Source organism: Dermochelys coriacea, chromosome 4 (assembly GCF_009764565.3).
Source record: "Dermochelys coriacea isolate rDerCor1 chromosome 4, rDerCor1.pri.v4, whole genome shotgun sequence".
In the NCBI taxonomy this organism is placed as follows: domain Eukaryota; kingdom Metazoa; phylum Chordata; order Testudines; family Dermochelyidae; genus Dermochelys; species Dermochelys coriacea.
The window spans coordinates 24,204,028-24,229,794 of NC_050071.1; the positions used below are offsets into that span (position 1 = coordinate 24,204,028).

Below are 25,767 nucleotides of genomic sequence, written 5' to 3' on the forward strand. Positions count from 1 at the left end.
TTGGCTGCTTTATCTGCCATTTGGTTGCCCGGAATCCTAATGTGTGATGGAATCTGCCCTATTACTGTGGTATACCCAGTTGTACTATCTCTGTAGTTAAGAACAGTATTTTATTGATTTAAATCATTCCTGCTTTTTGAGGCTTCCTTCCTAATTGCCATTATACCCGATAAAGAGTCAGATAGGATAGAAATCATAGTTGGGTATACATCCCTTGTCCAGGTCAGTGCCAACACTGTGTCTGTCAATTTGGCTGTCATAATACCACAAAATTGGATAGTCTCACAAATCTTTTAATTCCAACTTCAAGAGTATAAAAGGCCATTCTGACTACCTGTGTTGTCATCCCTAGAGCTATCAGTGTAGATTTGCCAATGCTGACCCCATTTGCCGTGTACAAACTCATAAACTGTAGTTGTCATAGTTGACGGTCATGCTCTTCCCTTTGTTTTCTCATATAATTTCAAATCCACAATTGGAGAGACAACCATCCAATCATAGTTTGATTTCACACGATTAAAGATTTTAATTTCTTCTAGACCTTCCTTTTCATCCAAATATTTTTCTCACCTTTTGACTCTGTTACCCTGTGGGAGTTTGTAGAGCCCTGTTACTTTTTGTGTAGTTAATTCCCAACAGTCCTCATCTATTCTTGTAGTATGCTTATCTCCATTATTTCCATTAACCTTAGCCCAAAAGGTCAACTCTAAACTATTTCATCCTTCAATTATTAGTCATTTTTCTCTGGTTGCTATCTGCAGCACACACAACAGAGTTCTAATATTCATACCACATACACTTCATGGAGCTTAGGCTTGGATCAGCTCTAATTTTTTTTTAGTGTTGATTGAGAAGCTGAATTAAAGATTTGGCATCCATAATCTAAAACTGGTCTTATTGATGCCCCATATACCGTCAGCAACGTGTTATCTGCATCCCAGTTGTTCCCTGTAATACCTGAAGCAGATTTATCCTATCTTTACATTTAGTCTTGATATTATCTGTATGACCCTTCCAAGTTAGTTTTTATTGAATATAACTCCAAATAATGTAAAATTTTGAACTACCTGTATTTTTTCTGTAAAGAGATATAGGTTACATTCTTCCCCAGTCTTCCTTTTTGTGAAGATCATTCCCTTTGTGTTAGCAAGGGAGAACGCAAATTCCCAAATATCTACACCTTCTCAAATCCACCTGAGCATCTCATAGTTTCTCTCCACAGCTATGTTAAGTCTTCTGTGTTTGGCCCATCTTGCACAGTCATCCACAAATAGAGGAATACCTATTCCTGCCCATATACTCTCCATGAGATCATTAATCATAATGTTGTAACAGGGTTAGGCTGATAACACTCCCCTGTGGAATGCCGTTAGTAAGTTTATAAATGTTCTGCAAAGACACCCCTATCCTGACTTGTATGGTTCTGTCATTTAAATAGAGCCAGAACATTCTTCCTCTTATTCCAACTGCAGCTAGTTTATACAGCAAGCCTTCCCTCTGTAGCATGTCATAGGCTTTTTCAACGTCCAAAAAGACAGCTACCATAACTATCTGTTCCTCGTGATTTTTTGTATTAATGTTTCTAATCTTACAATATGATCAGCTGTGTATCATCCTTTCCTGAAACCACTCTGTACACAGTTTATAATTTCAGTTTGACCAGGTATTCTACTAAACACTTGTATCATTTTCTCCATAATTTTGCCAACATAGAATGTGAGGGCAATAGATCTATTTGCCTCAGGTCTTGTGCCTATTTTGCCAGGTTTTCCTGTTGGCGTAATCACTGCTTGCTTCCATTCTGACAGTCATATTCCTTTTCCTCATATATTATTATGTAATTTCAATCAAACTCCTAAACTCCCTTCCAGTAGGTGCTTCAGCATTGCATTGCATATGCTATCTTTACCTGGGATTGTACTTTTACTTTTGTGTGTAGCATTTTTTGAGTCCCTGTATGCTGAAATTCTCATTTAGTACATCATTTGTATAATCTACCCAGCTATATAAGAGCTCTCAATTTTTTGTTCACGCTTTACTTTGATTTGTATAACTACTAACTTTTTGGAACTCTTTAGCTAAAATGTCTGCTTTTCCTAAGTTAGAACTTTTGACTTTATCATTTACTATAAGACCAAGTATAAATTTGTTTTTACTCTGTACACCATTTGTTTTTAATTCTTTGTCAACATAATTAAGACCTTCCTTTATAAGTACACTGACTCCTCCTCCTCTTGTATTTCTCTGTCATGTCTGACTACATCATATCCTGAATTTCTAAACTTGAGGTTTCTCACTAACCATGTTTTTTGTACACATATCACATCTGATCTGTTTTTTTCCATTTCAAAAAGTGTTCCTTATTTCCTGACCACATGTAAATTATGTGCATTCCAGCAAAAAAAAATTAGAACCATGTTGTTTAAGTACATTACCTTCATTTAAAATTACATGAATATGGTCTACTGAAAGAGTGCTTATATACAAATATTTATGTGCTGCTTTTGTTATAATTTTTATTCTTTTAGTTGTCTTCCTTGTATGTAAAGTGCAACTAATCACTTCTATCCTAAATACTATATATTTCTCTTTGCCTACAAGCATTACATCTTCATCTGTTCCCCTTATTTTATCTTTCCTGCCCTGAACTGTACTGCTTTTGTACCAGTAGCTCTTCTCCCTCTCTGGTATTTTCCTCTTTCTCCCCATTCCAGTGTAAATATCTTTTGGTAGCTTCTGCATAGGATATTTTATGGATAGTTTTAATCTTCTCTGTGTCTCTAGTTCATTCTGCTGCCACACACCCTTTGTAGGCTGCACTGTCTTTATCTCCACAATTGCTGCACTTTAGGTTCGGTTTCTTCCATACAGTTCTCTCACAAGTGTTCTCCTCGACATCTACCACAACTCATTTTCCCCATACAGACAACTGGCACATGCCCAAACCTTGGAAATTTATAACATTTCAAAGGGGTTGGGATATATGCTTTAACCCAGTAGAGTTGATATCCTATATTAACCTTGTAAGGCAGCGTTGCACCTTTAAATGTTGTTCATATGGCCTTGAATTGTTTGTGTTCTCCCCTTTTCCTGTTTATCAGTTGCTTAACCAACAGCAATTGGTCCTCACCTATATCCCTTTTAATTTTATCCTCAGTCATCCCTTGTGAAACCTCAGACCTTACTCCTCTTTCTTCTGTCATAAATTTAGGTAGCTGGCAAATTACCTTTATTTTCCTTAGTAGTTTTAATAAGTTTCACAGACTGTTTCTACTTTGCCTAATCACAATGTAAGCTATGACTGCATGTTCGGGGGAGGGACTGGTACTAGCCGGACAAGGAAAGTGAAATGGGAGCTGGGGGGGGGGCAGTGTTTAGAACAGTGGAAATGAGAGCTGGGGTAGAGGGGAGGTTGGGGACTTGGGGTGGAGGGGCTGGGACTGGTTGGACAAGTGGACTAGGAACTGGGTAAGGAAACAAGTGGGGTGGGGAAGCCAGTTTTGGGGGTTACAGTGAGATTGGATGAGGGAGGGGGAGGCTGGGACTGGTCTGGGAGACTTGAGGCTATGTCTTCACTAGAAACATGGCAGTGGCACAGCCACAGCACTTCAGGGTGGACACTCTTTACAGTGAGACAAGGGGGTCTCCCATTGCTGTTGTAAATCCACCTCCCCCAGAGGTGGTAACGAAGTCAACGGAAGAAAAATTCTGTCAAATTAGTGCTGTCTACACCGGGAGCTAGACTGGTTTAAGTATTTCACTCCGGGGTGTGGATTTTTCACACCCATTAGTGATGTAACTGGGTTGACCTAACTTTTTAATAAAGACCTGCCCTGAGAGTGAATGAGGAGCCTGGGGAGAAAGACTGGAATTAGGAGCTAAGGAGGAAGGAGAAGGAGGATGACTAGAGACAGGAAGAAAGGGAGAGAGACAGATTGAATGAGGAGCTGGGGGGGAAACTAGGACTGATTGTGGAGGGAGATTTCTTGGGGCCCCCAGGGCTGAGAGTCACCCTGTTACCACCTGCCTACAGCGTGAGGAGTCTTGCCTGCGTCTTCCTAACACAACCAGCATATCAGCCATTCAAGCACCCTCCTCTGGGCTACATGAGCTATGCCTTTGCCTTGTGGGTTGACAAATGATGCACCGCAGCCCCCAGTCACCTGTGGTATTCAGCCCCTATCACTGGATACCCACAGAAATCCCAGATCCTCTATTCTCAAAGTTAACCAGTTTCACCTTAGACCACAATTCCTGTATTGTGTACAGCACTTGAGTTCATTTATAAAACAAAGGACATTTAAGAAAAAACAGAAATTAAAATAAAAATCTGTTAAGATAAGTATGGCCATACTGTCAGACCACTGATTTATCTAACCCAGTATCCTGTCTTCCCAGAGTGGCCAATGCCAGGTGCCCCAGAGGGAATGAACAGAACACGTCATCATGAAGTGATCCATCCCCTGTCACCCATTCCCAGCTTCTGGCAAACAGAGGCTAGGGATACTTGAGAGCATGGTTTTGCATTCCCTGTAAGAAAGGATAACAAATGGTTACATATAAAACAAAATATGTAACACACTTTCTAGAGACTAAACTTAACTAACAAGGTATTCCCCTAGCTCCTACAAAATAGATTACCACAAGTAATTTCCCCAGTTATTCAATAAGATTAGCTGAGACCTCTTCTCATAAAATCAAGCTCAAAGGCCGCTTGTCCCCACAGATTGAAAGTTTGTATGTACCTCAGAGATAGTTCTAAAAGTTCACTGTCTTACCCCTAAACAAGATAACTCCTGCTGTTTACCTCATCCTATTAATTTCCTGTCTTTGAAGATTTTACAATCCTTCATTAGCATTTGGCTCAGTGGATGAATGGATGCCCATTGTGAACCATACAGTACTCAATTTGCATATAATGAGCCAGAAGCGTCCATTCCTCCTCGTCTGCCAGGAGTATGTGGATTACTGGGAATGGACGTCAGGGGATGGATCACTTTATGATTACTTGTTCTGTTCATTCTCTCTGGGGCACCTGGCATTGGCCACTGTCGGAAGACAGGATACTGGGCTAGATGGACCTTTGGTCTGACTCAGTATGGCCATTCTTTTATTCTTATTTCCTTTCAGTGATCTGTCTTAACTCTTAGACCTAGGGAATGTAATGTTAGCATATATACATAACTCCTTAAATATCTATCACTCCTATATACTTCTTGCAGTGATTAAGAGGAGCAGAATGATACAGTCTTTCATTAGAATTCTTAAATGAATGATATCATCAAGAGGCCCCAAGTCATAAAGACAAAGACTGGGAGTTTGTGATCTGATAGAGTGTGCGGGGGAGAAGAAACAGGAGTGGATAAAGACAGATTGGCAGGGACAGGACAGAAGGGGCCATGCTTGAGGAAAATATTATGAGAATTTCTGCCCCCTAGATAACACTCCCCCCCTCCCCCCGCAGATCTTGGAATGGAGTGATGTTTCCTGAAACTCACCATTCCCCTGCTCTCAGCAAATATCAGTGAAATCCACTGGTAATGTGTGAGTCTGATCCCCCTCAGTGTTGATCCACATAGAGGATGACAAGCTACTATTGCTATCTGTTTTTTCATTAGCTCAAAAGTGCAGAGATTTGTGTCAGGGATCTCAGGTAGCACCACTGCTGATGATACGTGTGGGTGTCGGTATAATGCCTCATGATGGATTTTCTGTTTTCTCAGCCTGCTTTTTTAAAAGCCCAGGAAATTAAACAAAATAAAAAGAACAATGTTTGCCAAATCAAATACTCAGTCTTTAATTACATGATCACATATATTTTATTCCATAGAACCCTTGCCTCATTTAGAGCACAGGCTGGCCCTGCCCTGTGGATGAATAAGGGTTGTGTAGTAAAGAAGACAAGTGTGTGTAGGACCCTTGCTTCATCTGTTGCAAAAGATGGAATGCATCTCGGAAATGAGGCAAAGGTCTGCAATAAGAGAAGGAATGGTCTTGTGGTTGAATATTGCCCTGGAGAATTTGATTCTGTCCCTAACTCTGCCACAGAGTTCCTATATGACGGTGACTAAGTCACTGAAACCAAACTTTCACAGGTGGTCTCTGTGTTCCTCATTTTCTAGGAACCTTAGAGTCTGAGAACTGCTGAGCGCTCACTGCTGCAACTGAAGCCAATGGGAGCTTTGCTTTGAATATATGAAGTGAGGTATAATGCTAAGTACTCTGAAAAATCAAGTCCTAGGTGTCTCAAACTGGGCACCTAAAACTAGTGGATGCTTTTGACCTTAATCTCGTCTTCAGTTCTCCATCTGTAAAACTGGGATAGTGCTACCTGCACATTTCACAGAGCTGTATTGAAAATAAATTCATTAACATTTGTGAAGCAAGTAGATGCTGTAATGTTGAGCATCACAGAAAAAGCCAATAAGAAAATGAATAATTTGTCTTCAGAGTAGGGTTTGAATAGTGTACAGTAATTAAGGTCTAAGCCAGACACTGAACAATAAAGATAAAACAAAATATTGACGAGCTGCTCATTACTTGAGCACTGTACATCCTGTGCACTGAATGAGGCAGGAGTGCTGTGATAAAAATAGTATGTGATCATGTAATTAAAGACTATCATAATGCATTGCACAAAGAGGTCAAATTAAGGTTGCAGAGACAACCTTAACGCTGACGTTTCCTAACTTTTGAGTGCTTGGCTTTGCAACCTTAATAATTTTCTTGTAATGGACTTTTGGGTGTCATGTCCTAGGATTTTTTTTTTAAAAAGCAAACCAGAGAAAGAGGAAAATAAGCACACATAAATTCCATTATATGGCATCATATTGAAGTCCCTATTATTCATAACAGAGGTGGAAACTTAAATTCCACCACTTGAGCTAATAGAGTAGTTAATAGCAGTAGTAGGTTGAGATCCTCAATGTGGACCATCACTAGACTGGGCTTTCACAGTGGGTGACACAGATATTTGTTTATAGCAGAGGAATGGTAATGCTCAGGGATGCTGGGTTGTATTCTAGGCTCTGGTGGGAAGCATGAAGCAAGAATATACTCTTCTTCCCTGTCCCCTCCAATATGTCCCTTTCCCAGCCCTGTCTCTTTCCCCACCACTGGCTTCTCATCTGAATCCCATTCTCCTCACATTGTCCGTACAATCTACACTCAGGTCTTCTGATCTCAGTCGCAGTCTCCTTGCTCAGTAACTCCTAGCCTCATCCCTCCAGACTCCCTGTCTTTGCCTCCATACTCAGCCAGTCTGTTTCCTCCCTCACACCCTGACTTGTGTATCTTCCTCTCCATCCCACCCTCCAGTGTCCAGCTGCCTCTCCCCACATCCGTGTTCCCTATCATTCCTTGTTTCAAGTCCCATTCTCCTTCCTCAAGTGTCTCATTCAGTCTGTGTCCTCATTTCCCCAAACTCCTTGTCCCTTTGCCCAGCCAGCTGCAGTTCACCCCACACATGCTGGCTCCTTGTCAGATATGTCTCCCTTCCCTCCACCTGTTCCCCCACCCCACTTGTTCCTAGTCTCCTTGCCCAGCCAGTCCCAGTTTCCATCCCTGCTCAGCCTCCCGTCCCAGTCTTCACTCCCTGGCTTCTTGTCCCAATCTGTATTCCCAGCCTTCCACCACAATATCCTAGGTCAGGATCTTGTCCCCTTTGCATCTGAAGCAGACATGTTCCCCCTCCACCCAGCCTGAGTACCAATAGGGGAGTCACTCTACCACCCTGGCCTGGAGTAGCGATTACAGGGAAAGTCTGGGTTTGCCTCTGTAGCCTGGGCTGGAGGGAGAATGCTTAGTCACTCTGGTGGGGATGGTCAGTATGGTCAGCTCTAGGAGAGACTCGAGCGTGCTCCGTGAGGATGGAATCTTCAAAGATTTTAACTGCTAAACTCTATAATTTAGCTGAATTTGGCCAAGTTTTCATGAGGCAAAGGCACATCCATGTCACACACAGTGTACATGCACACACACTGATGAATTTCAAGTCCCTCTTCCAAAATATGGACATTTTCCAAAAAATTTCAACGTGAGGCTGATAGCCAGCATGGAAAATTTCAGCCCAAATGGTTTGTGTGGCAAGCTATAAGCAACTGAAAACAATGTCTTATAATGGGAAACGTTAGGCAACTTTAATAATAGGCTGTGCTACCAGCCTTTCCTATATTTCTTCTTGTTATAATATTAAAATTTGAAAAGGGTGAACATGATCTTCACTTGCACTTTCTGTGAGTTAAAACTATTCCTGAGTTCCAAAATTTGTTTCCGTATTTGGATTTTCCCAAAACTTAAGATGTTTGGATGCAGTTTTTTGACCTCCACTTTAGCAGGTACTTATAGTAAGACACGAGCTTATGTATCTTGTTGGAGCAGGACCTTGTTTTGCCCCATCCATAGTTCATATTCCCTGAGTTTCACTTTGAATTTTTGACTTCAAATAGTGAAACTCCAACTGAAAGTGCAATCAGAACTGTGGAGTCTCATCTGATTTTTTTTTGAAGCAATACACAAGATTAGCAGAGTTGCCAATTGGAGCCATAAATTGGCCTGTATTTGTTCAATACGCCCTCAAAGCACTTTTTTTAAAAAACTGGACTTAGAATCAAATTTATAGCGAAACTAGAAATCAGGTGAGTTTCCAGGGGTTTAAGGTTTCAATGTACATATAAGCTGTTCTTATTATGCAGCTCTGGGTCAGCACAGCTTTAATAGGAGGCTGAACCATGTATGTGGTATTGAATTATTCCCGAACATATACTTCGAGTGTACCTATTGTACAGTAGCATTTTCATCTCTAATCCTTCCCAATAACGATTGATTGCTTCACCTCTGCTGTATTGTCATCCCCATCTGCCTTTATCAAAAATTGCCTGAAAGTACAGTCCATAGGCAAACTGGCCCTGTTGAGGTTCACCTTCTTCTTCTATTTCTCTCTGTTTTGCAAAGCTAGTGCATAAGTCCCAAGTGTGTGTGTGTGTGTGTGTATATATATATTAATATATGGTTTATTTGGATACTTTTGAGTTTTCACTCCATCTTCTTTATTTCTATCAGGGTGGAGTGAATGGCTTGACTGGAGAACTGGAATTTGCTGAAAATGGGGGGAATCCAAATGTCCATTTTGAAATTCTAGGGACTAATTATGGAGAAGATCTTGGCAGAGGCATCCGCAAGGTGAGACTTGATACGTTGAATAAGAGTCTAATTTTTGCATGATTTACAGTGTGTTTTCTGGACAAACAGCCAAGTATTTGATTGCAAATGATAAAACAGGCTGTTTGTTAGACAGAAAGAAGAACACAAATGGAAGAAAAGTCTTAAACTTCTGGGTAACCTTATGGTTCTTTATTGCAAGGAGGCCTTACAATAGGTTATGTTTAACAGGGGAATCCAATTTAATAATACAGAACATGTTAACTTGTTGTTAGTCCTTCCCAAAAGAGCAGTGAAGCCTGTTCTGTAACAGCTACAACTGCTTTCCAAAACAGTAAATTTTACATTGAAATGCTTACGGAGTAGCCAGTCGTACACCACAAACTGCATAAGGTCTGAACGAGGCACTATGATTGTTAGATGAATAGAATTCATAGCTATAGAAACAGAAAACCTACAGCAAAATAAAGTATTATAGTACTTCAGTAACTGTTTTTCTTGTAATAAGCTGAGAATGCTTTAGTAGAAATGATTTTTATACCATAGCTCTCTGTGATGGGGTCACGACTCACCACCGCTGGCGCCTCCCGCTTGTTGCTCCAGGAATTAGCTCTTGTCAGCTGTGGCGCACCCTTGGCGCGTGGTGTCTCACCCATTGTCTATTCTGCTGCCCTGGGACCCACGTTGCTCCCTGCTCGGTGGCATCCTCTTCAAGACACTGCCCTCCGGCAGTGCCCCCCCACTCCAGTCTCACCCCCTTCAGGGGGTGGGGGGTTGTTAACAGCAGTCTTTCAGCTTGTACCTCCCTCAGTAGCCAACCACAACCACAACTTACTTCAGGAGCAGGTTGCAATCTGTCATGGCCAGGTGCAGTGTAACGGGGGAAGGGGGAGACCCAGGCCCACCTGCTACTCTGGGTCCCAACCTAGGGACCCTCTAACGGCAGCCTCTCTCTGCCCTCCTTCTTTCCCTTCTTGTCCAGCTATGTTCCCTGGGCCACTTCCCCTTTGGCCCTTTGCACCTTCTCGAACCTTCTTAGCAGGGCCACAGCCTGCAGGTAACCGGGCCGGCGCTCCCCAGAGCCTGCCCAGTACTGCTCTGTCCAAGATCATAGCTCCTTGCCAGCCAGGTAGAGACTGCCTTCTCCTCTGCTAGGCAGCCTTTATATAGGACCCAGCCTGGCCCTGATTGGCTTCCTCTTCCTTGGCCCTGATTGGCTCTCTACAGGCCTTTGTCAATTGATTGCTGGTCTGCACAGCCTCTCTGGCTTTTTCCAGCCTTTTTTCCCATGGGGCAGGGCAGTTGCCCCACCACACTCTCCCATAAGAATAGGTACTATGAGTACTAGTACTTCATGAAATACCATGACTCAGATTTTGTTTAGGAGAATTGTTTCAGTCTCAAGAGAAATAATTTATCTTGGCACTTGCGTACTGCTACATTTCCTGCAGAGAAAACTCTCAGTGGGTGAAGATGGAATGAAAGATGACCGAGGTAAATCTTTAGTTGAGATGGTGTTGGTGTCTTGTTTTTAGGCAGTTGTTTCTTCCAAGTGATTTGAGGTGGTATATATAAAGAGACCTACACAGTACCTCTGAGGCAAAATCAAGACTTCTTTGGAATTCCCATCCAACAATTCAAAGATTTTTTTCCCCCCTGAAAGGTAACATTGGAATGTCTTGCTATGATGTACTGGGCCACTTTTTATTTCATATAAGTGAGGGACATGAGGTGGCTAACTTTGAGCAAGAGGATGGAAGAAAATGTTTTACTTTGAGTGTGCGTAAAAAAAGGAATCTGGTCACATATGAAAATCAGTGCATGCTCAGCTATGTTGTTCATCTACATACATACTACGATGAAAGGTGTAACATGAACCCAGGAGAGGGAAGGTGTGTCCACAGTCCTGAAATACAGCTACTTGCTTCTCTATATGTTCCAACTATGGAATTGTTATTCTGTTCATGTTCTGTCAAGTTTTGTGTCATTTTCTGTGGCTGATAACTTAATGTACACAATGTGTGCAGCTATATCACCTTGAACAGAGATCCTGTCAGATCTCATAAACTAAATAGGGCTGGATCTCATTGATACTTGGATGTGTCCTTGACAAAGACCCTGAGTACCAAACTGTTGGACCTTTCTTTGCTCTCTGAACAATAACCTGAGTCTGATTTAATATTTCTGAACTTGTTTCATTTTATGTATTTAAAGAGCTATTTAGTTTTAAGAGCAACAGACTCATCTTTCCTCTGAACATCCAGTTGTCTTTATTTAACTTAATTAGTCAGCTTGGACTCTTTTTTGGCTGCAAGCATGTCTGCTTGAATATTATGTTCAATTCTGGTCACCCTATCTCAAAAAAATATATATAGAAGAGACCCAGAGACAGGCAGTGAAAATGAGCAGATGCACAGAAAAACTTCTATATGATGAGAGATTTGAAAAGTTTGCAACAGTTAAGTTTAGAGAGGAAACTTATAAGGGTGGGCATAATAGAGGTATACAAAATAATTAGTAGTGCAGAGATGATCAGTTGGGGGTTCCTGTACTCTTTCTCATAATACAAGGACAAGGAGACATTCACTGACACTGAAAGAAAATGCATTTAAAGCTGGTCAAAGAAAATACTCTTTCTACCCAGGGCATAATTAACCAATGAAACTTATTGTCACAAGATCCAGTTCTGACATTTGGATGTTCTTCTTTTCAATGTATTTTGTGCAATGAACCTTCATAGGTAATATAAATTTCATGTTTTGGTGTATAAGCCCAACAGGTATCTTCTTGCAGTTTATAAGAAACTTCCCCTGTGGGAAACTTACTTCATAAATGGTCCATCCTTACACTTTTCTCTGAAGCATCTGATATTGACTGCTGTTAAACACAGGGTATTGGACTAGATGGACTGGTCTTGCATTTTCTATGATTCTCTGTAAATTTGATAATTTATACTTGCAAAGGCCATTTAAAAAGCAATTATACTATTTCAATATAAATAAGGTAAAATAATGTATTTATTAAATTATATTTATGTGTTTTGTCAAGAGATTTAAGTTAAATGAGGTCTTAATAATAAATACAATAAAAATATCATCCTTTGATACCAGACGTTTATTACTCGGAGCTAGATTTGAGATAATATTTTCATGTGAAACTGTCCAGATCACAATGCTCGGTTGAAAGTTTGAGATAATTAACCAAATTCATATTTATTCTGATTCAACTTGACTAAAATTGTACTTAATGTCCTGTAAATAAAATGTCAGTGTTGAATACTTATTCAATAAGATTAGCTGAGACCTCTTCTCATAAAATCAAGCTCAAAGGCCGCTTGTCCCCACAGATTGAAAGTTTGTATGTACCTCAGAGATAGTTCTAAAAGTTCACTGTCTTACCCCTAAACAAGATAACTCCTGCTGTTTACCTCATCCTATTAATTTCCTGTCTTTGAAGATTTTACAATCCTTCATTAGCATTTGGCTCAGTGGATGAATGGATGCCCATTGTGAACCATACAGTACTCAATTTGCATATAACGAGCCAGAAGTGTCCATTCCCCCTCGTCTGCCAGGAGTATGTGGATTACTGGGAATGGACGTCAGGGGATGGATCACTTTATGATTACTTGTTCTGTTCATTCTCTCTGGGGCACCTGGCATTGGCCACTGTCGGAAGACAGGATACTGGGCTAGATGGACCTTTGGTCTGACTCAGTATGGCCATTCTTTTATTCTTATTTCCTTTCAGTGATCTGTCTTAACTCTTAGACCTAGGGAATGTAATGTTAGCATATATACATAACTCCTTAAATATCTATCACTCCTATATACTTCTTGCAGTGATTAAGAGGAGCAGAATGACACAGTCTTTCATTAGCCTATCTGCTTTACATGTAGAAAACCCTGGGTTCAAGCCCCAGTGAAACCAAAACCTCTGACTTTATTTAGGGGGGAGGGATAACTCAGTGGTTTGAGCATTGGCCTGCGAAACCCAGGGTTGTGAGTTCAATCCTTGAGGGGGCCATTTAGGGATCTGGGGCAAAATTGGGGATTGTGCCTGCTTTGAGCAGGGGGTTGGACTAGATGATCTCCTGAGGTCCCTTCCAACCCTGATATTCTATGATTTCTATGATTAGAGTTCTTACATGAATGATATCATCAAGAGGCCCCGAGTCATAAAGACAAAGACTGGGAGCGTGTGATCTGATAGAGTGTGCGGGGGAGAAGAAGCAGGATGGATAGAGACAGATTGGCAGGGACAGGACAGAAGGGGCCATGCTTGAGGAAAATATTACGAGAACTTCTGCCCCCTAGATAACACCCTCCCTGCAGATCTTGGAATGGAGTGATGTTTCCTGAAACTCACCATTCCCCTGCTGTCAGCAAATATCAAAATGCACTTCATGTTTTCTTTTAGAGGACCCAAGCAGAAGCATACATTAGGAACCACGTAAAGCTTTGCATTCCGTTTTTCAGTGGAAGCAAGTGCATGTAGCAAGCTGACTGATATTTCTAAAAAATTGTATTCCATTTTTGGGGGTATGCCATAATTAGCATGTTTTATATAGTTCTAGGGGAGGCTGGAGGGTGAAATCATGGTAAATCTCCCATTGACTTCAGTGGGGCCAGGATTTTGCAATAAATTAAGTGGGTGAAAATCAATGAGATTTAGGTGCCTTCATCATTTAGGTGCCTTTGAAAATTTTACCCACCTTCAATGATTTATATCCATGGAAACTTCTTAAATTGTTTGCTTTTAAACAAACTTAGAATGGCCTCCTGGATTTCTAACAGACGCATCAAACCATGTAGACACCATATAGCAATTATTTGGTAGAAGTATTCTCTACAAAACCTTCATAGGGCTGCTCTGTCATAACTAAAAATCACTCACAGCATTGGAAAGTTCATGTTCATGACAATGGAGTTTACTGTGTGAAGAGATCTTCATTCTGAGAAGAGAAACACAAAAAGTGCCATTAACAAATGCAGCAACAGGGTTTTTTAGCTACTCCTAAAGAGTTGTCTTATGTGTACCACTTGGGATCTGTGAATACCACAGTCTGGCAAAGTCATCCTGACTAGACATTCTACACACAGCACATGGCTTATATATAATAGGCTGGCAGTATCTGGTGCTTGGGATACAGTAGGCTGATCATTGCTATACTGGATCAATCAAAGCTAACATGGTATGAATGTCCTAAATGAAGAACTATAGAAGAATTCTTGCTTTTACACATAAAACTGTGGTTGGAGCATGTACTGCAATGGATATTTTCAATGGGAAACACTGTAGTATTTTTGACATTTGTCAGTTGGCATTTGACCTTTCTGAGAGTATGTATTTTTTTGACATTTACTTTTAAGAATGAGGTGCTTTTATCTATACCACTGATATACAAGCTGATGTTCCTCTAAATAAGCAGCCAACAAACAAATGAACAAAAGGAGGTTGACTACTCAGAGGAGAATTGTTTTGTATTTTAGTAATATAGAAAAAAGCTCAGCAGGAGAAAAATGTCTTGTGTTTCTCCCAGCCATTCCTGTTATTCAAAATAGGTTCCAACTTATACTTCACAGATTCAAAGATACTATCTCTTCCCAGTTCCTGAGAAGAGAAAAATTCTCTATTTGAATTATTTTCTGCCTAGAGTTATCTATAATGTCTTCTGTATTTTTGCCTGTACCTACAATTGTGCTATCATTTACCTTTGTCCTCCATACCTGCTCCTTGTGCTATCCCATTCCTTTTTCCTGACTACTCCTCTCATCACCTGTTCCCACTGTTGGCTTTATACTGCTCCCAGTGCACAAAACTGTCTCCCTATCTACATCTACCCATTGCTCACTCTCCGCCCCTTCAAAATCTTCCTTAAAATCCAGTTCTCCAGGCGGGGCCCCAATGTAGGAAGCATGTCAGAGGAATTCAGGGATGGGAAGGGGGCAGGAGAAGGCATGTGCCATAGGGATTGTGGAAGCATGAAGCATAGATTAGAGCAACTCTGAAGCTACTTAACATGAACCCAGGCCAGTTCCTCTGAGTGTGAAAGAATGGGAACACAGTGACGAGATTTATTTTCACTAAGGATATGTCTGTACTACAAATACCCGAGCTAACTTTAATCTCTTTAGCTCGGGTCCTGGGGCAGCGCACACTTCTGTGTGGGCTAGCCCCATAAGCCTCCAGATTCTAGACAGGCTTGTACAGCATGCATGCTGCTGCTGCTTCACAGCTCTGGTACCTGAGCTAGCTAAATTAAAGCTAGCTTTGGTATGTCAATGCAAGTAGCAATTGCACCCCATGATTGCAGTACCCTAATGGTGAAGGGCTACTACAGCTACACTTGGAGCTGGGGTTTTTGATTCCCAGTGTTGTAAACATACTTGCACTAACACACTAAAAATAATAGTGTAACTGCGGCAAGCACAGACTAGCCTCACAGAGCCCTCGGGATCAAGGACTAAATGTTAATTACTTAGAATGGCTTTTTGATGCTCAAATTGCACGCTGTTTGAAACCATTTCATTCACTCCTATGATGGAGAGGTTTCAAGGTTTAGTATTGCCTGATCCGCAGTCAGCACTGGTTTTGTAGGAATGGAAAAAAGAAAAATGGACAATCAAAAGAGAAAAATAAAAAGAGAGCATGGAAAGGTAAAATGTTTGTATTGTAGACTGATCCATACTGAACCAGGGAAGATCAAGATGATGCTAATAGGAAGAGGTAAACACTTTAAGAGCAACAGGACCTCACTCTGATTTTGAAAGCATATGGTCCCAGCAGTTAAGTTCCTGTGCAGGCTTGGGATCATGAAAAACTCATAACTAAACCTAGAAAATGCAATAGTGGCTGTTATGGAGGGGCCTTCCGTCTCAGAATAGTGAAACTATATTCTTCTTGGATGATGATCTGGCCACAAAAGTTCATATATTTGTCACCTCCATGCTGGGTTATTGCAAATCCCTGTTGTTTGTCTTCACTTGTATGTGGCAGATGTTCAGAACTTCTGAGAATCAAGTCACTTTTATTTAGGTGTCTAAATATGGATTTAAATGATTTTTAGGCAACGCTTTTGAAAACTTTGGCGTTTGATTTTAATTTTAAAGCTCTACTCCTGAGTACTGCAAAGAAAGATTTTAAAACTGAACTGAAGCTTTTAAAGCTTCAGAAGTGACTGCAGGGATTTTCTTCTTAATGGAAAGAATGCAAATGCTCAGGCAACAAGAAGGTGAGTCAAACAGGACGCTTCAGGCCCTTCAAGATTCTCATGGGATTTCTAGGGCATTTGACATAACGTCTCTATATTGAATGATTTGTCAACCGTGTTGGCCCATCTGTAGTTTAAAAGGAAATAGCAGCTACAAAGCATTTTTGTTAAGTCTGACAAATATCCTGAGCCCAACATAAGTCATGTGATTTGAGAGTATGGAAGGCATTTGGTGGTAATGCCTGACAAATCCGTAATTGTTCAATCATTCTGTCAGTGCCAATGGTAGCATCTTGTTTGCTGATTCAGAGAATGTGTGGTGTTTGCACACACAATCTTTTTGTATGTTTCCATTTAATTGATTCGCGGGATTACTCAGAACAACATACAGTTTCTGTTTTTGTTCAAATCAGGCTGTTGTACTCTATTTCTATTCCTGAGGGGTCAATTGCTGTCTTCTACAGTTGATATAAAGATGATTGTTTTATTAACTGTAGAGTTATTGCCATATTGTTCACTCTATGATCTTTCCTTATGTTTACAGCAATAGCATTCAAATAATATAATAAAACCGGATGCAAAAATTATTCTCTGGTGTAAATTACTTCCTTAACCAGTTTTTTTTTTTAAACAGTTATGACTCCTTATTCTTATTGGCCTTGTCCACTAGGAGAAAGAGTGTGTTTTGACACGTCAGCTAACACAATTAGCATGTCAAAATCCTTGTGTAGACAAAGCATTTACAGTTTTAACATGTTAGCTAGCTGAGATAAACAGTAAGTTCCTCTGTGTTAAAAATACTACCTTTCACTTTTGTGAACATGGTCATAGGATAGCCAGTTTTCTGTGTGCTGTGGCTGATTAAAAAAACCCAACCATTTCCAGCACTTTATACTCCTGGCGATAGGATATTGTCAATATTTCTTAAAGTTCAAATGCAGTTTATAATATGACTTCAACTTGCACCATTTGTGGGAGCATTGTTGTGTGATGTATTATTTAGTGAATAGAAAAGAAACTGTGCCATATCTGAATGTTTTTCCTCTAGCATGGTTAGAAATGCAAACTTGTACATCCTGCATCTTGGCAGGGGTTAGACTTAGATGACCCTTGTGGTCCCTTTAAAATTCTATTATTAATATGTCATCCTCTCTCAGTCACCTATCCATGAAAGCACTTAAGCACATGCTCACATTTATGCACATGGATAGCCCTATTGAAATGAACTGGATTACTCTAAGGCTCAAAGTTAAGCATGTGCTTAAATACTTTGATGGCCTCAGTACTTGAGGGCATTCTTAACTTTAAACATAAGTCGTACTATTGAAGTCAATGAGACTACTTACTGGCTTAAAGTTAGGCATGTGTTTATTAACTGTGCTGAACTGAGACAAAGAAATAGCATTTTCTTCTGGCATTCATTTAAGTGCAGTGTATAGTTATTTCTGGTGTTGAATGAAATGGTGGACTACTGTTTTGCAGAAGATTCTGTAACTTTTCTTTTCATGTTTTCACACACCAAAATGGCATGCCCTGGTGAAATTTTTGGAAAACATCAATTTGACTGCAGAAACAGAATTCTGAAATTTTGCATGTCCTTAACATGAAAACAGTTTTGCTTAAAAATGGGCTAGTTCAGCTAAAAAATGTACTCGTTTTTCATGAGAATGGAAACTAAATGCAGATGTGACTCTGGTCCAATCCAAAAGTGAAAGAGAGCTCTTACCCATACTCAAAGATGTTAGCATGTCTAATTATAGCTCTAGGGTGAGGAACAATACATTGGAAACTGTCTTTTTTGATGGATTACTTTAATTAAAAATGAGGCAATATACTTTATATGCCTTAAATTCTATAGTTCTATATTTTTTATTCAGTTTGTTCATCATACTGAAAGTTTTTTCCCCCAGAGGAAAAAATTAAGACGTCTTGGCAGCAAAGAACAAGAAAAAATTGTCTTTCTCCCTTCTAATCTGTTGTTGTTTTCCTACAAGTGTCTTGTGACAATGGAAACTTGAGAATGATTAGTCAAAACAAAAGTGTAATGATCTCTTTTCCATTGCTGTACCTAGGCAACTCCTGATATTATAGGTATATTGGTGGTTGTACTCTTATTTAAATCAAAGTTAAGGACAACACTCCATGGAACACTGCAGAACTTTTTCCTTGTTTTGCACTAAAACCTAATTAGCCAAATATGCCTTTTTAATTCACTGCAGTAGCTTTAATTGGATGAAAATGATGGCAGCAAAAAATTAAAGTAACAAAATGAATTGCATTAACATAGTGAGTGAGTCCTTATTTACAAGTTATATCCATCTTCTTTTCATTTTTGAGTTCCTTTGCCAGCTTCATATCTGGTTGCAATTGACTGCCAAATTGACCAGTCTTTTGAATTCTACCACATAGAATATTCTAAACCATGAAGGTGTAGTAAGCACTCTGTCACTGTATTTGTTAAAACTGCATACACCACAATTTTGACCATATGTCAACTACCATTTCTCTCACTATGGCTTTTCTGTATTAATAACGGATAGGAGTGGGCTCCCATAAATGTGCTGAAACTGCTAGCAAATTCTACTGAGTCTCAAATCTGTAGAATCTGACTATTAACTTTATATCAGAGACTTTAAAAGGCTGACAGTTGCAAAGGACTCTACTGAGTATCTAAAGTTAGTTCAGAATTTTGCACCCTACAAAATCCTCTGCCAAGTATAGCAAGATAAAGGAAGGAGTCACTTACTCATCTTCTTGTTGTTGGAAATACTGCACCAAATTGCAGTCATTGCAGCTGATGGGAGAACTGGAAGAAAGATGAAGGAAAAAAGGTAAAACCAGTGGGACAAGAGTCCTTATTTTAAATCTGTAGTAGCTCCATTGATATGTGCATGGAGGTCAATCCCTGACTTGGGAATGTTGGGAAAAATGAGAGGCTGGTGTTAAAGGAAATTCTGCATTTGTTCAGGATGAATTTAAAGATAATGATTTCCAACATACTGGATCTGTATAGTAAATACTCTCCAAAAATGCATCTTAACCTATCAGATAAAATAATTCAATATTAAAACCTAGTTCCAATATACACATTGAATTTGATCTAAAAGCAATAAAGGAATTTTTTAAAAAATAGTCCTAATTATGGGGAAGCATATGTTTTCATTATAAATTCCCATTTTTAGTCTGCGCCCCATAACTAGAGAATGGAAAATTGGATTGTCCTGAAATTAACCATATCTACTCTGAAGGCAAAGAAGAATACAGTTGTCATAAATATAAAGGGAAGGGTAAACACCTTTAAATCCCTCCTGGCCAGAGGAAAAACCCTGTCACCTGTAAATGGTTAAGAAGCTAAGACAACCTTGCTGGCACCTGATCAAAATGGCCAATGAGGAGACAAGATACTTTCAAAGCTGGGATGGGGATGGGGGACAAAGTGTTCTCTCTATCTGTGTGTGATGCTTTTGCCAGGAACAGAACAGGAATGGAGTCTTAGAACTTAGTAAGTAATCTAGCTAGATATGCGTTAGATTCTGTTTTGTTTAAATGGCTGATAATATAAGCTGTACTGAATGGAATGTATATTCCTGTTTTTGTGTCTTTTTCTAACTTAAGGTTTTGCCTAGAGGGATTCTCTATGTTTTGAATCTGATTACCCTGTAAGATATTTACCATCCTGATTTTACAGAGGTGATTCTTTTACTTTTTCTTCAATTAAAATTCTTCTTTTAAGAATCTGATTGCTTTTTCATTGTTCTTAAGATCCAAGGGTTTGGATCTGTGTTCACCTATGCAAATTGGTGAGGATTTTTATCAAGCCTTCCCCAGGAAAGGGAGTGTAGAGTTGGGGGGAAAAGACGTTTCCAAGCGGACTCTTTCCCTGTTATATATTTGTTAGACGCTTGGTGGTGGCAGCAATAAAGTCCAAGGGCAAAAGGTAAAATAGTTTGTACCTTGGGGAAGTTTAACCTAAGCTGGTAAAAATAAGCTTAGGGGGTTTTTCATGCAGGTCCCCACATCTGTACCCTAGAGTTCAGAGTGGGGAAGGAACCCTGACATGGTGGCAGAATGGTGGGATTAACTTGAAATCATTTTGAGATCAATTTGAGATTTTTTGAACAAGAAGCACAGATTTTAAAAAGGATTTTTTTTTCCTTTGGGCTGCTAGAAAGCAGGTTTTCAGCTGAAAGCAGTTAGAGTTTTTTTTGTCTCTGCTTGGGGGCCAGAACAGAGACCAAAGGGAATTGTCTTTTGTGAGCTGGAGTTTTTTCTACCTAAAGGCAGGGTAGTTAACCTCCAGCAGGGAAATTCACAAGTCTTCACAGACCTGAAGAAGTTTGTTTGTTTGTTTGTTTTTACCTAAGAGCAACTAGAGGGGTTTTCTGTCTATTTGCCTGGAGACAAAGGTGTTAGGGTTTTTTTTAAGGATTTTTCTGTAGGCTGACAACCACTATCAGAGAACATTGGCAAAAATACTTCCTTTTAAATAATTCAGCAAGAATAGGCCCTACAACATCCACAACAAAAGTCACCTAAAATTTTGGTTAATTATAACTTATTTTCTTCAAGTATAGCTAGTGTATGAGTTGTTAAGATGATATATGGGGAGTGTAAAGGGTAATTAAGTTATTTGAAGTTAGAGGGATCCAAATAAATCTTAGGCAAAAGTTGTAATGTACAATCAGGATACTTTTTAAATTGCCTGTAACTCACATATAATTAGATATATCATCTTCATACTTTGGAGATACATTTTACTTGGCCTTCATGGTAAATAAGAGATAATTTCAGACTGGAAATGAAGTGCAGATTTTTAATAGTAAGGATAATTAACCATTGGAACAACCTATTAAGAGATGTGGTAAATTATCCATCGGTTGCAGTCTTAAAATCAAGATTGTATGTCTTTCTAAAATGTATGTTCTAGCCCAGTCAGAAAATAAAGCCTCATGCAGGAATCACATGTTGATATTGTACAACCTGTGCTGTGCAAAAAGTCAGACTAGATTATCATAATGGTTTCCCCTGGCCTTAACATGTATCACTATATGAAATCTGGCAATTTAGGACAAACTAATTTTCCAAGCCATAATAGATGGGCTAAAATAGGGCTTTATATAATGGAAGTTGATTACAGCCTTAATATGGGAAAGCTATTGCCTCTCCATAATTCACCATGCTACTCGCACCCCAGGTCAAAAACAGATTTTCTAGGAGCTAGTGGATTCCTACTCAAGGCTTGCCTTGTTTTATCTAGTTTAGGTGAATCAGTTTTGTCCTTTTTCCTGATGTCCATTAAAGCAGATGCCAGTATCTGCATGCCTGTATGCATCTTGTCTGTGCTCATTATGATCAACCCACATTCCAGGATAAGCATCTCTATTTATTAAGTCGTAAACTTTATTTCTGGGTCTGTGGTATTCTAGCCATTCTTCCGAATTTTAATCCCTCTGGATGCACAAAAATTCTCTGACATGTTTTAAAAATTCTGTGGCCATGTTTTCCCTCATTATACTATCTGTCTTCTTGAAATTCTCATGTTGTACTCTGTATATATCACCATTAGGCAATTTTACTTTCTGTTGTCTATATAATTCACCTACTTCAGTCTCTTCCTCTTCCTTATTCCTCTGTCTCATGTTCTGATTCTTCACTGTGCTCCACAGAGCCCAGGTCTCCCCTAATCCCCACCACCTTGCACTAATCCATCTCTCACCAGCCTCTGGCTCCTGTACTGTAGCTTATTAATCAAAGCTATTAGTCTGAAAGGGAGATGTACTGCTTGGATTATACAGATCAATTTGCAAGTGAAATAAGGGGGAATATTTCAACCTATATTGGTTTGAATATGAAGCATGAAACCATATATCTATGTATGATTGACTTGTGCACAAACTGTGCTTGTTTGCATAAATATATTTGTTAGAGAATTACTCTGATTTGTATGAATTTTAACATTTCTATTTTAGTTTAAAAATTGTTTTAGAAGTTTGTTTGTTCGTTTTGTTTGTTGGGGGTGAGCTCCCCACACTAGCCCTGCAAGAGCTGGGTGGGCCCAATAAGCTAATTAGCCTGGATATGGGAGCTTTAGGCAGTTGGTTGGAGAGAGGCTCACCTGTGCAGGAACAGATGGGTCCTATAAAGCCAGGTAGCAGGCTACAGACTGAGCTACTGTGAAAGGGCACTCACTTTCTGGGAAGAGGGAGGAGTGTTTGGGGGCTGCTGGGAAAGGTTGCAGGAAGGCAGGCAGCAGTCACTCCCTGGGAGGAGGGTTCTTGGAGCTGGTGCATTCCGAGAATAGGAAGCAATCCAAGGAAGGAGCAGTGAGGGCAGAGAGAGGAAGCCTAGAACTGCTGAGCTAAGGGTCCCTGGACTGGAACCTGGAGCAGAGGGCGGGCCTGGGTTCCCCTACCAACCAGTGAAGGTGTGGCACTGGGGCAGTGAACATAGGGTGACCTGGTGTCCATTTTTTGAACCATGCCCAATGGGAGCTGCGGGGGCAGTGCCTGCAGGTGAGAGCTGCATGCAGAGCCGCCTGCTGAGCCTCTGCCTAGGAACTGGACCTGCTGCTGGCTGCTTCTGGGGCGCAGCACAGTATGAAGTGTGAGGACAGGCAGGAAGCCTGCCTTAGCCCCCCTGCTGCATCTCTTACTACGAGCTGCCGGAGGTAAGCCCACACCCCCTGCCCTGAGCCCCCCCCCCAACCTGGAGCCCCCTCCTGTACCCCAAACCCCTAATCCTTGGGCCCCCCCAGAGCCTGCACCCCTGTCCCAGGCCAGAGCCCCCTCCCACACCCTGAACTGCAGCCTGGAGCCTCCTCCTATATCCTGAATCCCCCATCCCCTGCCTCATCCCACACCTCCAGATGGAGCCCTCACCTCCTCAAATACCACACCTCCCTGCCCCAGACCTGAACCCTTCTGTCCCAACCAGCAGCCTGGAGCCCCCTCCTGCACTCTGAACCCCTCATTTCTGGCCCCAAACCTCTCATCCCCAGCTCCACACCAAAGTCTGCACCCCCAGTCGGAGCCCTCACCTCCCCCTGCATCCAAACCCCCTGCCTCCAGAGCCCTCTCCCACACCCTGAACCCCTCATTTCTGGTCCTACCCCAGAGCCTGCACCCCCTCCCGCTACCCAACCCCCTGCCTCAGTTGAGTGACAGTGAGTTAGGATGGGGGAGAGCAAGCCACTGAGGGAGAGGCAATGTAGTGAGTGGCAGGCAGGGCCTCGGAGAAGGGCAGGGCCTCGGGGAAGAGATGGGGCTAGGATGTTCAATTTTGTGGGATTCGAAAGTTGGCAACCCTAAGTGAACGGAAAGACTGCAGAGGACTGTTGACGGACTGAAGGGGGAATACTGAATGACCTAGCCAGAGGGCTAAGTCACAAAGAGGACACTGCAGGTCCTGGAGCAAGACTAGAGTCAGAGAGACATCATGCAAACTGCAGATGGGATTGTCAGCCTCAAGAGCTAATACCCAGAATGACCAGAAGGAGGTGCCAGATCGGTGGTGAGAGGAGTACTCCATGACAGTTTGTTTATAAAAGAGTATTGAAAATGCATATCAATATTTTATAGGAACACTTTAACACAGTATGCTGATTTATGTATACATTGATTTTTTTGGTAATCTTTTAGAATTAATTCTATAACTAACTATTTTTGTTCTTCACATTACTTTGGATTTTAAGTGTAGTAGTACTCTGTTTATGAACTATCAATAATATGTGTGATTTCCCTGTGGAATACACTACTCTGAAGTTTCTTCAATCAGAAAGTTTATTTTAAACTGTGTATAATATATGCAATTCCAAATATTTCACATGTAAGAAAATGAACATTTTAGTCATTATCTAGCTGGGTTGCATATGCCACAGTTAGGGTTGTTCTCCAGCTTCCATTCTACACAGTTGTTTAAACCTCCTATAAAGTAATTCCTTTTGGGATGATGTTTTACATGTTTATTCTGAGCCATGGGTGTATGTACGTATGTGTATATTTAAAGTTAAAGTGAAACCATTTGAACTGTTCCTGACTTGTTCAAGTATGGGGATGAGGCAGGCTTTTCCATCTGTTTCAATTATAAATTTTGCACTGATATAACTAAAAAATTGTTGAACCTATAAGTTTCAACCTTTCTCATTTTGCTGGTCTTGTTGAGATTTAAAAACCAGAATAAGCCTGAAGAAAAGTGGTTCAGTAGTATCAAAAGTACTATTGTTATGAAGGTTTAAAACATTGATTTAATATTTTACAACTTTGTCTTTATAATGCTTTTAAAGATTCCCAAATTTGTCCCTTTCACTTATTTGTAAGATGTGCCTGCACATTGCCCTAAAGATGCATACAATATACAAATTCCCCAGTCTTGCCAAATAAATAATAATTTCATCCTCTCCTAATCAACTATTGCAAATTAACAATCACTCCCCTGACCCCATTTCCTCCTTTCCTATCCCAACTCCTTTTTGAATCCTTGAAAGAACATCAAGGTCTTCAAGCCTGTCCTAAAGGTCAGTAGACATGAGACCTATTGGACCAAAAGGAAGCAAATCCTGAGATGATGTACCAGGAGCCTCCTTCAGTTTAACACAGGGAACTGTCAGCTCAAGTACCTCAGCTGATGTCAGTTGCCATGGAATTGCATTGCCATGGAATTGCAGTTGCCATGGTATTGCCTCTCAGATGATTAGGTATATTTAGAACTTTAGGCATATTTAAGTATTTTGGGGATACTTGCTACACTTGGGGGATTGCAACTGGAAACTCAGTGTAAGTCAGTACAGATCACTGAATGTGTGTAATGTGCTCTCTGAAAATGAGTCTCTGCATTAGCTGAAGTGTTCAAATGGTCATCAGGTGTAACAGCTGCACAGCTTATTATTTTTTTTATTAAACATGATTATTAAAGTAGTGCTGAGGGGGCCAACCAAGAACAGGGCCCCATTGTGTACAAACAGTAGAAGGTCCCTGCCCAAAAACTTAGAATCTAAATAAACAAGACAGATACAAGGTGTGGGAAGAGGTATAATCTAAGCAGAGCGAACAATGTGATCATAGCAGACATCCTGCTACTTCCATGAGTTTTGTGTTGGTGAGGGGGGTTAATTAGGAGAGGATAAGTTGAAGGGGGATGAAGGGAACATGGCAGGGGAAAAAGGGATAAGAGGGGCAGGTTGTAATGAAGCTTTGGTGAAGAGACTGTGAGGGAGTGTGTTAGAGCAAACAGCCATTCAGCAGAGAAAGTCCAGTCCAGGTTATGCCATTCGGTTTTTGAGGGGTTCGTTCACGCAAACACCCAAGGAAAAAATGTACTTCTGACAGAGGTGTAGTACAAGGTCAGCACTGGTTTTGAATAATGGAGACGTTTCAGATGGAAATCAGAGAGGGCTTCTT

At 40.5% G+C, this 25,767-nt stretch overlaps 1 protein-coding gene across 1 annotated transcript in view; it reads left to right on the forward strand.

Moving 5' to 3' along the window:
• GRID2 (glutamate ionotropic receptor delta type subunit 2) overlaps positions 1-25,767 on the forward strand; it is a 1,041,562-nt gene that overhangs the window by 701,000 nt on the left and 314,795 nt on the right. Inside the window, 1 exon segment of the mRNA XM_038399416.2 lies at positions 9,061-9,180. Within this exon segment, the coding sequence (XP_038255344.1) occupies positions 9,061-9,180 (120 nt within the window).